Below are 15,249 nucleotides of genomic sequence, written 5' to 3' on the forward strand. Positions count from 1 at the left end.
TGCAGCCCAGGTTCTTTTTCCTTAAAAATTTAAGGAATCTGCTGCCTGGGGGGGGGGTCGGGGGGGGGGAATCTGGCATGTTGCAATACTTGCAAACCCACTGTTCCATTTTTCAAAGACATGGCTCCCTTACCTATTAGTGATGTGCACTTCTATTTGATAAGACTTTCTGGTAAGGTAGGTCTGACCTTGACATCTCAATCAGTTTTTACTTTGATTTGCAAGTTTAGCATGATTTTTAGATATCCACAAGCATCCAGTCTGTCTTTGATTAAACAGCGACGATCTAACCAGAAAATAAAAACTATCGGGAGATAATAGGAGTTTGGAATTTGTACTCAGCCTCTTCCTAGGTTGTGGATTCTTGGTGTCACTTATATATGCAAGTTTGGGAAGCTTTTACCTATTAGATAATCACAAAAGGCACAGATTGATATTGATTCTAAAATAGACTTGCTTGGTAAAATCAATGCTCCCAATAGCTGGGATTACCAATGTCCCTAAATTTTTAAAATCTTATTTCTGGGGCATGTTGGAGTTGCCAGAAGCTCTAGAGCTAGTGGGAATGACCGTGTTTTGCACCAAACAATTCACTTCATTTCAGCTCTCAAAGCCAGGGGCAGTTTGGGGAGCACAGCTCTGTCTGTGCTGAATCTTCAATGCTGAACTTGAGTCAGGATTGTATCATCAGGTTGGGACCTAGGTCAACAACATTTCACTAGGTATAGTGAGGAGTCAAACATGAAAATAGGCTGTCCCTACTTTGCATACAGAGACCTGAACTATTGAGAAACACTCGAATGAGAAAAATTAGCAATCCTGCATAGTTCTTGGCCCCAAAAGTCAGAAGGAGATATTGGAGAACAATTTATAAATCAGGCCATTCGTTTGATTTGTTTGAGTGGCATAGCTACACAGACCTCAGCCTTATCCACCTCCTGACAGACTGCATTTTGTTCATGTCATCAAGAATTATAGACCTTATAATAGGAGTGCAATTTGAAGAAGATGCTCACTTGCTATTAACATAACTCCAACAAGTAAGCTAACCTCATTCTACATTCAAGTGGAATTTGTGAGCAGACAGTTCATAAGGACTATCTATAGGTGAACAAGATATCATATGTGTGATACAGCTTATGAAATTCCATGTTTTCATGTTTCATGCTATTATTTATTTGAGCTCGTCATCCAGTGAAAATTAAATATGCCACTAATATATCAATAATTGTTGAAAAATACAAAGAATAGCTGAGTAGCAAATTAAGGAAGTATCTTAGAGAGAGGGCTCAGAGCAAAGATGAGCTTTGAAAACAAGCACACTTCATACTATGTTTTCAACCTTTGTGCTCAGCCGACGGGTCTATGTTTTAACAATTGGTGACTTTGAATCTGGCTCTATGGCTTGGTTGTTCTCTACTGGGGCAATTGGTGATGCTCAAAGTTAACTGTCATTATGGTTATTGTTACGTGTTGATAATATGCCACAGAACCAGTGACACAGAGTTGTAGAGAAAATGGACTTTGGAATTAGATAGAGCTGCATTAAAATCCTGGATCCATTGCAGATCATCTATGTGAAACTGTGAGTGAGTGGTACTCCATTAAAACTCCTATCTCCCTATTTGTCTGGAATAATGATGATGATGATGATGATGATGATGATGATGATGATGATGAATACCAGAATTCCAAGGAGGTTTGAGAGCAAATTAGATATAGAGGAGATTTTACCCAGCATGCAATGGGTACTCAGTACAAAATCTTATTTCTGTGTCATTTATCAAAGAAATAAATGTTTTCTTTTGAATCACTGATAACAAGGAGGCAAAAGTAAGGCAAAAAGTTTTGAGAACTAAACTGATAATATCTTCAATTGCTTCTGTTATTTAAAAAAATGTCTTGGTAAGACCTTGGAACTAATTTTCTAACTCAAGTTAAAATAACTTCTGAAGATTATTTTTATTCATAGTTGTTTTTTCATTGAAAACTAGGGATTTTTTTGGGGGGTTGATGGAGGTAATGTTATTTAAATTTTCTACCCTACACAGCAGATGCCATACTAAAAGGAAAGAAGGTAATTTCTACTCACACAAGGTTTATGGCTGCCTGACAAGAATAAGGTATCCAACTTCATGAGATTCTACTAGCCAGCAAGCCTCAAGAACAACACAGTGGGACCAAACAGAAGTATTTTCGCTGAAGTGACATTTGAAGGACAAGGGTGGAAGGGATGATTTCACTCAGTGCCAATTCTAAGGAGACCAATCTTGCCATCGATGCCTTCTACCAAGCCAGATAAAGGTTAAACAAAATGCCATGATCGGTATAATCTAAATATACACAATCTGCAAAGTATGAGCTGTAAAAAAAAAATGAATTTTAAGGTTGCGTGCCTAGAGGCTGAACTTCAGAAATGCAGACTTCATCTAATCTCTCTGAGCCAGAAAACAAAACAGTCAATCCTTTGTACATCCGGCAGAACAAAGAAACAATGAAACTGGGAAGTGCCTGGGCTTCGAGAACCTGCCCTGGAAACAAACACTTAAAACCCCATTTATACTGTGATAAAGCCCAGTGCTGGCAGTGGTCCATGACTGCTCTGCATGTTGTAGAAGCTAGAGTTTGTAGACTTCTTTTTAATCCAAGCCAAATGAAAACTTTACTGTACTTAAAACATTTTGATTTCATAGTAGATATAAATAATATGCTTCTATTTGAGGTGCAAACTTCTTTGGTATACATCAGTGTGTATGATATGTTTGTATGTGTGTGTGTATTAGTGTGTGTGAGTACTGATACATAGGTATGACATGGCATGTATGTGGAGGTCAGATCACAACCTTGGGTGTTCTTGCATTCCACCTTATTGGAGACAGGGTTTCTTTGTGGTTGGCACTTTGTACATCATCAGGCTGACTGGCCCACGCGCTTCCTGGGATTACCCTTTCTCTAATTCCCTTCTTGCCCTGGGAACATTGGGATTATAGATGAGCATTACCATACCCGTGTTTGTGTGTGTTCTGGGGAGTCCAACTCGGGTCCTCATATTTTCATGAGCACTTAGCACACTGAGCCATCTCCCAGCCCCAAATTTCATATGTATGTATGTACGTACGTATGTATGTATGTTGTGTGGGGGGAGGATTTTAACACTGTTTGGGTTATATAACTGTCAACCTGGTTTTTCTGTTCTCAAAAGAAAAGACAAAGCTTGGCAAAAATCCTAAGCCAAAATGAATTATGTTTTCCTTTAAAAAAAGAAAAAAAAGCTTCTTGTAAAGGAGAAAATTGTATTTCTAATGCAAGTAGTATCTAATTCATATAATTCTTATCAGTGAGGTTACTGAAAACATTAGCGTTTATCGATACAAGGATTTCTAGACTTAGAATTTGAAATGATTATTGTGGAAATGAAGTTAAACCCAGAAGAGTGCAGCCAACCTATGCATTGTTGTCAACAGCTATCTGGGTCCCAGGTTATATCTGCATAGGACGTCATGATTTACAATCTACAGAATTGCATGCTGGGTAAAATCTACAGAATCATAGACACAGCAAAATAGGCACCAGGAAGCACAGCTAAATATCTGACACCGGGTGCAAACTGTGTGTTCTTCCTAGCATGGGAAATGCTGCCCTGAAGTGCATACTCCGTGTAACCACAGCCCATTAGGCTTTGTGGGAATGACAGGCATGTATATAGAACTCCTAAGCTGATAGCGCACTCCACGTGGGTAATAGCAATGGTGACACCTATGTCCAATTCTAGGCACATGGAAGCTCCCTTTGATTTATTTATCATTTTAGCAAGCAAAGTGGGGGTTTATTAAGAAGTGGCTGCAGCATAGAGTTAAGCATGAGCTTTCAGAGTGTGGGAGAGACACAAAACAGCAGCCAGAGTCATGCCCTGGAGTGGATGTTGGCTTCTCAACCCGTTGGGTTTTAAAGAGTTTTCCTTCTCTGCCCATTTCCCTAGTCGTTTTAGTGCATTTACCTGAGATCCTATCATTTTGTGCTAGATTGCTGCAAGAGACATTCAGGTGTTTTCCTTATGTCATGTCTTTCCAGTTTATCCCGTGTGTACCTCTCGGCCCTTCCATCCTCACTTCACCCCACTGAAACAGCAAGAACTTCATTAGCATCCACTTCAAGAAAGAGCTTAAGTTTCTTCACAGGCACTCAAGACTTTCCTGGCTCTAGATAGCACTCATCATCTTTCTAATTGCATCATTCTTTAGTGTCTTACTCAAGCCCGGTAGACCTTTGTGTACTCACAAACAAGTTCTGGTAGCTTTACAGAAACTGGATAGTTATCATTCTTATTTAAAAGCAGGCAGGTAGCAAGCTTGATTGATTGCAAGCTATGCATACTTGACATTTTATATAAACTGGGATATGGACATCAGTGATTCAAATATGATTCAAATAAAATAATCAGAGGGGTTTTTAATGGAAATTATGTGTGGGTGGAATAATAATCTCAAATAATTCCTGCTTCATACACTTTAAAATGAGGAGAAAAATGGCACAGGAAAGGAATTTCCCAGTCTCCGGCACATTCAATACATTTCTTGTGGAAAGAATTTCCTTTGTTGTTATTGCCGTTTGACTATAGTCCAGCAGTTCTCCACCTGTGGGTTGCACCCTCTTTGGGGGGATGTTGAATAACCCTTTCACAGGGGTCACCTAAGACCATCAGAAAACACAGATATTTACTTTATGATTCCTAGCAGTAGCAAAATTGCATTTATAAAGTAGTAACAAAGTAATTTTGTGATTGGGGGTCAGCACAACTTGAGGAACTGTATTAAAAGCTGCAGCATTAGGAAGGTTGAGGACCACTGCTAAAGTTAGTTTCCTTGCTTACTTTAAGGGTGATGCAATATATTATGCTAATGTGGAATAATAATACTATTGAGTCAACCCATGAGGATGTTGGACATTGGATTTACATTAGATGTAAACTTCAGCCACAAGCTGAAGGTAGCCACAAGCTACCTGTACACCTCTAAAAACCTTGAAGGAAGTTAGAGCAGTTTTGACAATCACTTGCCATGTCATTAACAACAGTATTATTACAGCAGACTGCCGTATTATTTTGCAGATCAAATAAACACTACATATTTATTAAGTGCTGGTCAAGGCCTGAGATCTGTGAATCTGAGGCATACATAAACAGAATAAAGATGAATTATCAAGGTGGCTAACTTTGATATCACACTTAGAGAGGTAAACCCCAACACTGGCATTTATCACAAGGATGGCTATAGGCAAGGTACATTGTCCCCTTGTTCCTCAGTTCCTCATCTTAACAGGAACTAGTAGTATGTATTTTTCAGAGTTTCAGTAAGAGGCAATGCAGATGAGGAGCTAAGGGAAGCTCTGGCACATAGGGGCACTTTTAGAATGTGGCTGGTGTGAGTCTTGTTGCGAATATTATGTTCTACAAGGTGATTTTTTTTCCTTACTTGAAATGCTTGCAACAAACGTGTCTCATATTTGGAGTTTCTGATTTCAAAATATTTCCATACACATAATAAGTATTGTGAGGCTTGAACCCAGGTCTAAGCATACTATTTGCATGTTTCACTACCTCCTCTGCACATAGAATGAAGGTAATTTTATATACTTAAAAAATTCATGCAGAAAACAGTTTCATGGTGTGGAATTTTCCACTTAAGACATCATGTCAGAACTCAGAAAGTTTCAGATTCTGGAGGATTTCAGATTTTTGGGGTGGTGGTGGTGTAAAGATGCTTTATCTATGCAGTAATAGAAGAAATTTCAATGCTAAAATTGAAAAGCAATTTAACAAACAAAAATGTGTGCTTCATGAAGGAGATAGACCAGAAAATTTGGAAGGTTGCATAGGACTTGCAAACTAGACAGCAACTGCAGAGCGAGAAAGTAGTTTAATCAAAAGCACCGAAGAGTTAATTCATGTCTACTGAACCACAGAAACCTATCAGCCCTGAGAGCATTCCTACAGTCTACAGGGGATGCATTCCATCCCCCATAATGTCTTTCAGTACAGAGTGTCCCCAGTTCATTGCTACCAACACCATGGTCTCCTCAGTATTATCTAAAGTGTTGCATGAGTACAATATAAAGAGAAGTTCTCCAGCCACAGTTTGGGATGGGATTGCTGCCCCAAAGCTTTTTAAGTAGAAACGATTGCGCTGTCGTGTGATGTATCTATCTACACCTGGACAGCTAAACAGTAAGGACATTTTTGTTGTTGTTGTTGTTGTTAGTGTTAGGAAATGTAACTATATTGTTATGTGGTTCTTTTTAATCATACTTATAAAGATGCAAATTGGAATATTTATAAATCAAATGAGATCACAGTGATTTGGATTTTTCAAAGTGATAAGCCATGGGATCAGGATATATATGAAACAAGGTGGGCCATAAACTGGTAATTTATCAAAGGCGGGTAATAGATACATACTATTTCATTATACTATTCTTTTGGCTTTCTTCTTTTTTGAAAAATGAAATGCATTTATTTTACATGTATGAGTGTTTTACTCACATGCACTGTGTGGGTGCTTGGTACTATAGAGGTTAGAAGAGGGTGCTGGATGCCCTGGACAGTTGTGAGTTACCACATGGATTCTGGGAATTGAACCCAGGTCTTCCGAAAGAACCTCAAGTGCTCTTAACTGTTGTGCTATTTCTTTTATAGTTTATTATGTGTTTGACGTTCCAGTGCTTTCCTCCACACTGAAGGAGGAAAACAACAAAATTCAAAACAGAAATCCCTGATAACCAGTTTTACTCATTTCTATTTCACATTACATAATCAGGGGCAGAGCCGCACCTTAATGTCTATATATTCATATACCCAAATGAGCTGGGTTTCTCCTACAGGATAAGAAAGTGGCCAATACCATCTCTAACTTTTCTTTTCTGTAGGAATGCTAGCAAACTGCCATATGAAAAAGGAAGGCAAAGCATTTCTTTCTGTCCTCTTCCATATATTTTTTTTTCTCCTTAAAAGTTGACTTGAGAGGTACTATAACATCACGCAGAAATTTGAAAGAACTAATATCAGCTTAAAAATAATATCCATTCTGTAGAACAATGGTAAGAATATCTAGACAGATAAAGACAGAGATCAAGTTCCAGCTATGTCATGAATGAGCTAGGTGGATTTGTGAAAGTTATGTTAGTTCCTAGGAAGACAAACACCATATCCAAGCTGGAAGTCATAGTAAATTTACTGCAGGAAGAATGTGACAAATTATCCTAATTTTTCAGTTGACAAATTATTCCAGTTTGACCATTAAAATCTCCTAAATAACCATCTGAAGTAGGCATTATCATTTTCCCATCCCCAGTATATAGATTAATAACTAGCAAAAGGCAACTTTCTCTAAATATCCTGGCCAGCGAAGAGTGGAGAGGCACTGCCTTCTGAATTAATTTCTGAAGCATTGTGGGAACTCTCCTTTGAAATTCCCACTCCACAGAGCATCCATGAGATAGAGTCAAAGAGCAGAAACCTGAGAGAATGAGGAAGAATTGTCACGAGTTTGAGTATAGCATGAGAGGTACATAGGAAGACCTTGTCTCAAAACACAAATCAAAACCAAAAAGTAATATATAATAAATATATATAACAAATATCTATTGTGTTGATATAAATATATAATAGTATAGAAGAAATATCTATTATGTCGAATATATTTATGCTTTCATGAACTAAATATGGAAGGTTTTGTAGCATAAAAACACACAAAAAATTTCTTCCTGGAAATCACACTAAATAGTTCCAGGCCTTGTAGAATTAACCACACATAAGAAGGCATGGTCCCCAGATGTTACTGCTAATGAATGATAGACATGCCAGTGGCTCCCAGGCTGCAGTGTGCTCTGATGCACTTGGATTCCCAGCTCTGATAATTCTAAGTTCAGGTTCATTTCACACAGCATCGAAACCAGGGATGTTTTCACGTCGATCTCTGAAATATTTGTTGATGAAAGAACGTTACAGATAATTTTCAGAAATCATGGCTTTTATTTAAAGTTACAGTTAACTTGTAGGTTGAAGCTGCAAGCCCCAATAAGCCCAGTATGAGGCTGCACTTGAAAAAGTGAGGAGGGTCTTAAAGGGGAGGGTAAGTTGAACTGGGGTCCAGGTTGGGCCCTGATCTAATATGACTAATGTCCTTTCATGAAAAGGAGGGAAGAAGGTCACAGCCTTGCTTGGATGGACAGATCTGTCACACAGTGAAAGTGGCCTTGTGACAGACAAGGAGAGAAGCCTATGAATACAGAAAAACTGCAGATTTTTGACCTTGGAATCCTAGCCTCAAGGACTCAGGGAAAATCAATTTCGTTTTCAGACTATCAAGTTTTAGTATGGCACCCTTAGTCACTCCAGTACAATAAACAACATTTTGGAATGGAAATAATAGCTGACGCAGTAACTTGATAATTAAAGTGCCTAAATAGGTTTTCATATAGATTGACAAAGTTAGGGCTGGAGAGATGATTCAGCGGTTAAGAGCACTGGCTGCTCTTCGGGACAACCCGGGTTCAATTCTCAGCACCCACACGGCAGCTCACAGCTGTCTACAATTCCCATTCTAGGGGATCCAACACCTTCACACAGGCATGAATGCAGGCAAAACACCAGTGTACATAAAAATAAAATATAAATAAAAATAAATTCGTCATGTTAAGATAGTTAAAATCTTTTGAGGTTGTTTGAACATCTTTTTTCCCCTATGAAGATTAATAAGTAGCTGAGATTAACAGGAAACCAAATGCCTGTGAATATTCACTCCCCAGGTAAAGTTCCCACCTCGAGTTCACTGGGCTCAAGGAGATGAGACAATGGGTAAGAAACTGAGTACTACCTCAGACAACTTCTCAGCACCAAAAGTGACAGACAGGTCGGTCATATTCACAGGAAGAGCCTCAGTGTGGCTCTATAAGAACATGACTTCTGTGTGTACGTGCTCTTTCTCCTGAAACCCGAAATCTGGAGCCCCTAAGAAAGCAACAGCCTTGGCCTCAGAGCAAGTTCTATCAGCCTTGGCTATAGAGCAAAGCCCAGGAGTCTCAGCCTCTCTCTCTCTCTCTCTCTCTCTCTCTCTCTCTCTCTCCACTTCCTTCCCTCCCTTTCTCCCTCCCTCCTCCCCCCTCTCTTTTTTCTCTTTCAGTGTGTGATATTAAATACTTAAAGCTGTCTGGATTATCAGCCACAGAATGTCATGTGGGATGCTAAATAGTATCCTGGGACAGAGAAGGGAGATGGGTTAAAAAAAACAAACCAAACCAAGGAAGTGTAAATACATTATAGGTTAGTCATGCAAAAAACTGACTCATTTACTGCAACAAATACAGTAAATTAGGGAAATCTAAGGTATCTGTGTGCTAGGTTATAACTTTTCTGTAAATCTGAAGCTGACCAAAATACAACTTTTTTTTTTTTTTTTTTTTTTTTTTTTTTTTTTTTTTTGAAACAGTGTCTTCCTATGTTTTTCTGGCTGGTCTGGAACTCAATACGTAGACCAGGCTAACCTCAAACTCCCAGAGATCCAGATGTCTCTGCTTCCCGAGTACTGGGATTAAAGATACACCCAGTGAATTTTTAATGCTGCTGAAATGAACTAGAATTTTCACAAACACTACAGAAGCCAAACAGGGTCTAGTTATTATTTAAACACCTAGGCATCTCAGAGGCTACCACTTTGCAAACTCTGTTTTAGAGTCTGAGGTTCCTTACAGTCTCTGAAGCATGCCCACTTATTCTATATTTGGTATGGCTATTGTGTTATTTCCTGGTAAATTCACAACCACACAACTTGACATTCACAACATTCTTGTTGCATTCCAGTTAATGACCAGATAAAGTTGAAAATAGCCCTGTGTCTTCTCTGTGATTATAACAGCCTGGTACTCATGAGGCAGGACGAAGTCCTCATTCAGGAAAAATGGCTGTGTGGCCATTGTCAATATAACCTCTTATGCCTGCTCTAGACTACAAGGTACAGGGACAACTTTTTTTTGTACTATGATTTTATAAACTCAATCCCTCTCTCTCTCTGGCATTGTTCCTTTTGCTATTCAACACAGTGAATACTTGCCAAACTAAATTTGAATCTGCATTTTTCCAAATCTGATTTGGAATCTGGAATGGATGCTCACTATTGTTAAAATACTACTTATTTAATTTTTTAAAAGTCCTAGGTCTGCATAAAACAAAATAATTAACTATTTAGCACTATCAGTAAAACCCATCACCAGCCTGGTCTCTATTCATGAGTGAGTCTTGCTCTTGTTCTAATTCATCCTAGACCAATAAGACTGGGAAAAGGCAGCAAAGAAAGAACTCACATTTTGAATGGCATCTTTGGTTTGGTTAAAGCCTTGTCTGAGTTGATATTGGGTCAGTTGGCATTGCTTTAGTAGTAGTAAAATATGATTTATGGATCCCATCACTCAATATTGAGGAATAATAGTTGTTTTTTCTTAACAAAATGAAAACTTACATATGCCTTTAAAATTTAGAAAGCACTTCATACAAATCAATGTATAAATAAACAACTTTAAAAAACACTTCCTAAAACAATATTTAAAAATCTTAATTCATTTTTTGCATTGAAATGAAATCTCTATTTTAAAGACACAGAGAGTTCTGAGAAGGGCTACATCATCATACCCACGAGGATGGGAAGATTACCGTTACGCAGACACCTTCTGCAATTTTCATCATCTGTATTTATCCTGAGGCTCAGGAAATGTATGGTGAAAACTACATCCTTAAGAAAAATAATGAGTCTGGGGTGTAGCCCAGTGGTACAGTGCTTACCTAGTGTGCAGTAAGTTCTGGGTTCTGTCCCTAGCATGGTAAAACAACACATAGAAGCTTTTTATTCAATATCATCCATATAATGTGAATAGTTCTCATGTTTCACCAAACACCTCTGAACTTGAAGCATCTACCTGTGTAACAACTCGAAGCCTGTTTTATGCTACCAACACTTACAGTCAACCTTTTCTCATCATCTTTTTTTTTCTATTTCCCAAAACTAAATTCTTTGGGTAAATAACTATCTCCAAGATCCTTAAGGCGTATGTTTTCCTAAAAGCTTCTGAAAATGCAGCTACTTAAAAAAAAAATCTCTCTGCTCCACTGAACACACACACTGTTGGTGAGACCCTGAACACACACACCATTGGTGAGACCCTTTCATGTGCAACCCGCACTCCTAGGTGTTCTATGTTCAACACTCTACTGTTGTAGTGATATGAGTTGTCACAGAACCATCTACAACTTCCAAGAAATAGACAAGTAATGACTGAAAATCCAGCTTCTTCCACTCCTGTAGTTGATTTTACTCTCTCTCTCTCTCTCTCTCTCTCTCTCTCTCTCTCTCTCTCTCTCCCCCCGCCTCTGGTTCCATATAAATACAAGCATATTCTTAATAAGTAGCTTGTCTTTTCAAATTAAGTTTCCTTCAACCCTCAAGAATCACCTCTATGTTTCATCTGTAGCAAGTCAAATGGTGTAAGTGGGCACTGTGGCTTATAAAAGATGAAAAATTAATATTTTAGGGGCTCAGTGAGATTTCCCGACTCTGCTTGCATTTCCTGTCAGACTGGTGGCCTCCAAAGAGCTATGGCCAAAGAACTCATCTTTGTTATGGTAGAAAAGGGAAAGAATCATAAGGTGACCAACCCATTTCTCTATCTTTCAGAATTTTTCTCTTTGATTTAAACTTCTGGCTGAAGGAAGCCTTTGCTGTTGTATGGAACAGAGACAGCAAAGACTAAGGAGTTGGAGTGTTTGCGTCATCCTCAAGGGCTGAGGCTCCAGTGAGGCAAACACCTGTGGTGATCCCTGAAGGGGAAGAACTTGAGCCTGATACAATCATCCATTACACAGATGAGAGAACAGAGGCAAGAGAGATAAACTTAGCAGCCACATGGGGAAAGAGATGCTGGGAAATCATTGGTTCGAAGTTCAGAGTGGCCAAAGAATGTTCTCAACTGTTACATAACTCAAGAAACACAAAGTCATTTTGTACCCTCTTTTCAAGGGACTTTTCCAACTTTCCCTATGAAAATAGTACCATTTTTTTTTCCTGAAGATACTATGTTCTGATTCAAGTCCTACAAACACAACCAAGCATTATCACTAATCATCACAACTTCATTATTTATGATCAAAACATTTACTTAAAATGATTCTGGTGTGTGATGATTTAATGTGATGGAAGCTCAAACCACATCGATTAAAACAAACAAACAAACAAACAAACAACCCTCTCTGCCCCCTTCTTCCCCTCTCAGGGGCTGTTTTCCTCACCTGCTGTTTTCAGCACCAGAGGTCTCTCTCTCTCTCTCTCTCTCTCTCTCTCTCTCTCTCTCTCTCTCTCTCTCTCTCATGAAAGCCCCAGTATAGAAAGGCAAGGCTCAGCTTGGAGTGGCTTGGCCATCACATTACACCTGCCACTCTCTCTTTACCTGTCTGTAAGACCAAAGTTCTCTCTTCTCCGTCCAGAGAAACAATCCTGAAGTTATAGACGGTCCCTGCTTGTAAATCCTTGGGGTTACATCCATAGGTGATATTGTCTATCCGAATGGGATGGCACCACATGGGCAACGAGGTATCACTGCTGTAGATGAGGCTAAAGTTACAGGGTGACCCCAAAGTCCTCCACTGGATAGACGCTGACACGCTGGAGACCCTGGACTCCAACAGTGTGAAGTTACATCTCACTAGCTCTGCCAGTCCAGCCTGCAAAAGAATCAGAGAGCACACATTACGTCCACAACCTGCACTGCCTAGAGACATAGCCACCTCCAGGAGTCACCTGTCCTCATCCCTGGAGCCCAGTCTCAATTGTCCTCTCATCCTCCAACCTAGGAAAGGGCTCACAAGAGAAGTGGATGGCATGCAACTTTCACCCTAGTTGCTCCACCTCCTCCAGGAGCAGCTGGAGACAGAAGGTTGCTTTCTTGACAGCAGCAGGGTGAGCTGTCAGTTTGGTAGATGGCAGGATTTCAGGAAAGGATCATTCTCCCACCCAGGAGCATGAAATGTCTGTTCCTTTGCACCTGGCAGCACAGCTCCAGAGGCTGAGAAGAGGATGGACTTGGTTCTTAGCAGAGAGGAGAGCAGCAGCGTCAACCCTTGCTCTCCCGGCTCACCTGCAGGAGGCTCAGTGCAATCCACAAAGCCAGTGTGGCTCCATGGTTCCGCATCTCGCTGGGCGGACAGCCAGGCCACCTCGGGTACCACTTGTTGCGCGCTCAGCGCGCCCTAAGGGCGCAGCGCGCTTTCCTCGGAGCTGGCAATGCGCTAGGGCCGCGGCAGCCGCTGCTTCTGCTGCCGCCCAGGGCGGGCTTCGGATGCGACAGGCGGCGGGGACCCGCGGCGCGCGGCCCTTCCCACGCTGCCATTCTGACCCTCGCTGCCTCGCCCCCAAGCCCCGTCCGGGACTTCCGCAATCAAAAGGCAATTTCCTTGTCTCCCGGCAAAGGAACAATGCTCCGGAGAGGGAGGGAGCCTCGAGGAGCCAACGCCTGAGGCTGCCAAGGGGGCGTGAAGCCAACCAAGCTGCCCCCTGCCTCGGCTGCCGCCTCCCCAGCCAAGGGTCCCTTCCGGGGCCTCAGGGCTCTACCTTCTCCTACTCCTGGACTTTCACTTTTTCCTGCTCAGTGGTCCTCAGCTCTGCTGTCATAGCCTTAAACAATGCTTGAGCCCTCTCACTTTTCAGCCCCCCCTCCCCTCTCCACACCCAGCGTTCCCCTCCCTATCTTCCTTCCTATCTTTCTCATCTGGTTTCTCCAGGGCCTCTTTTCCCAGGCTTAAACTTGACCTGAGCACATTTCCCTGGGTCGCCCACACTCTTTCCTGAAGCCCTTTTATTAGAGGGCTTTAGCCCTTCTCACCTCAAAACACCCATTTGTCACTGTCCACATCCTTTTGACATCAGCCAGAGAAAAGACCCTCAAAGAGCCTGCCCATTATCAACACGACCTTCATTCCTCCCCTTCCTCCCCTTTCCCAACTCTCTTGCATAGGTCTGTGGGATCCCTAAATCTTAGGAAAATACTGTGAACTGACAACAAAACAATCACCACCAAGTACTCAAGCCCCAACAAGCAATTTCACCACTGATCATGCAGTCGAAGGTTCTGTCATCCCCCACAGACAGAAGGAAGCAATATCAACTAAGTTCAGTGGAAAACAATGCCACAACTCAATTTCCCACATCTTCCAAAGACGTAAGTAGGCTCAGTGTTTCCCACACCAACTGTGAGCACTGTGAGCAACTGCCCTATAACCTGAAGACATGTATGTCTCAAAGTAGTTCTGAGAAAAAACCCCGTGCAAAAGACGAAAAGAATTGCTGCTACATAGTGAAGCTTTGCAACCACTTTTATAGTTTCACAGTTTTGAGATCCTTAACAAAAGATACGACCCCAGTGAAATGACTAAGGTAAGGCCAAATCTTGTTCTGATTCCATCTTGTGTTTGTTACGATAGTTCTTAGCCCCCTACACGCCCTCTCCGCAACTGTCAGGTCTGTCTTGGCAACACATTTGAGATTTCCATGCCTTGACTATGGTTCCAGATGTATTAGCCAAGATAATTGGCAAGTTTCTGTTTAAAATGACTACTATGCTCTAGCAGGAATGAAGATTTTAAGGTTTTCTGACCCTCATCTAACTTTGTTGTATCTTTGTGGGTTTTGCCTTTTAAAATGCTATGTCCTTGGGCTAGGACACCATGAGACTTCCAGAGTGGTGAGCCTGCTCTTGGTCTGGCCATTAATAAAAGAATCAAAAGTCTTAATTGGCTTAATTAGCGTGGTTGTCAATAACTGTCTCACATGGATCATTACACCACATATCAAATCACTGGGAGAGGGGATTAGATATACCCCACTCCTGCACATATAATACAGAGTGGAGAACCTTATGTTCTTGGCTAGTATGTCTACTATACTCACTTTGAAGGAAAGTAGAAAACTTCAAGAAAGTGAAAATTACATCATTTCTTTTAGAAAATATGCTTGTCAATATTTCTTAATGGAAAACCTTAAGAGACTTCTTTCTGGCTTAAATGGATATATACAGTTCTGAAATCTCCCTTGCAAGTATCGCTCACTCCCCAAGCAGCAAGCCCTCACTCAACAAGCATCAAGAACTCACTCACCAAGCATCAAGCACCTGTGTGCTTTGGGAGAATGCAGTGTGTCCTGTTTCTTCGCCCAGAGT

General features: G+C 40.7%; 1 protein-coding gene across 1 annotated transcript in view; it reads right to left on the minus strand.

The window, feature by feature from the left end:
* The window catches only part of Ptprb (protein tyrosine phosphatase receptor type B), a 96,087-nt gene that overhangs the window by 55,673 nt on the left and 25,165 nt on the right, over positions 1 to 15,249 (minus strand). Inside the window, exon 4 of the mRNA XM_035451360.1 lies at positions 12,487 to 12,760. Coding sequence (XP_035307251.1) covers positions 12,487 to 12,760 — 274 coding nt within the window. The remainder of the gene's footprint in view (positions 1 to 12,486; positions 12,761 to 15,249) is intronic.

The sequence above is a fragment of the Cricetulus griseus genome (genome assembly GCF_003668045.3).
Source record: "Cricetulus griseus strain 17A/GY chromosome 1 unlocalized genomic scaffold, alternate assembly CriGri-PICRH-1.0 chr1_0, whole genome shotgun sequence".
NCBI lineage: Eukaryota > Metazoa > Chordata > Mammalia > Rodentia > Cricetidae > Cricetulus > Cricetulus griseus.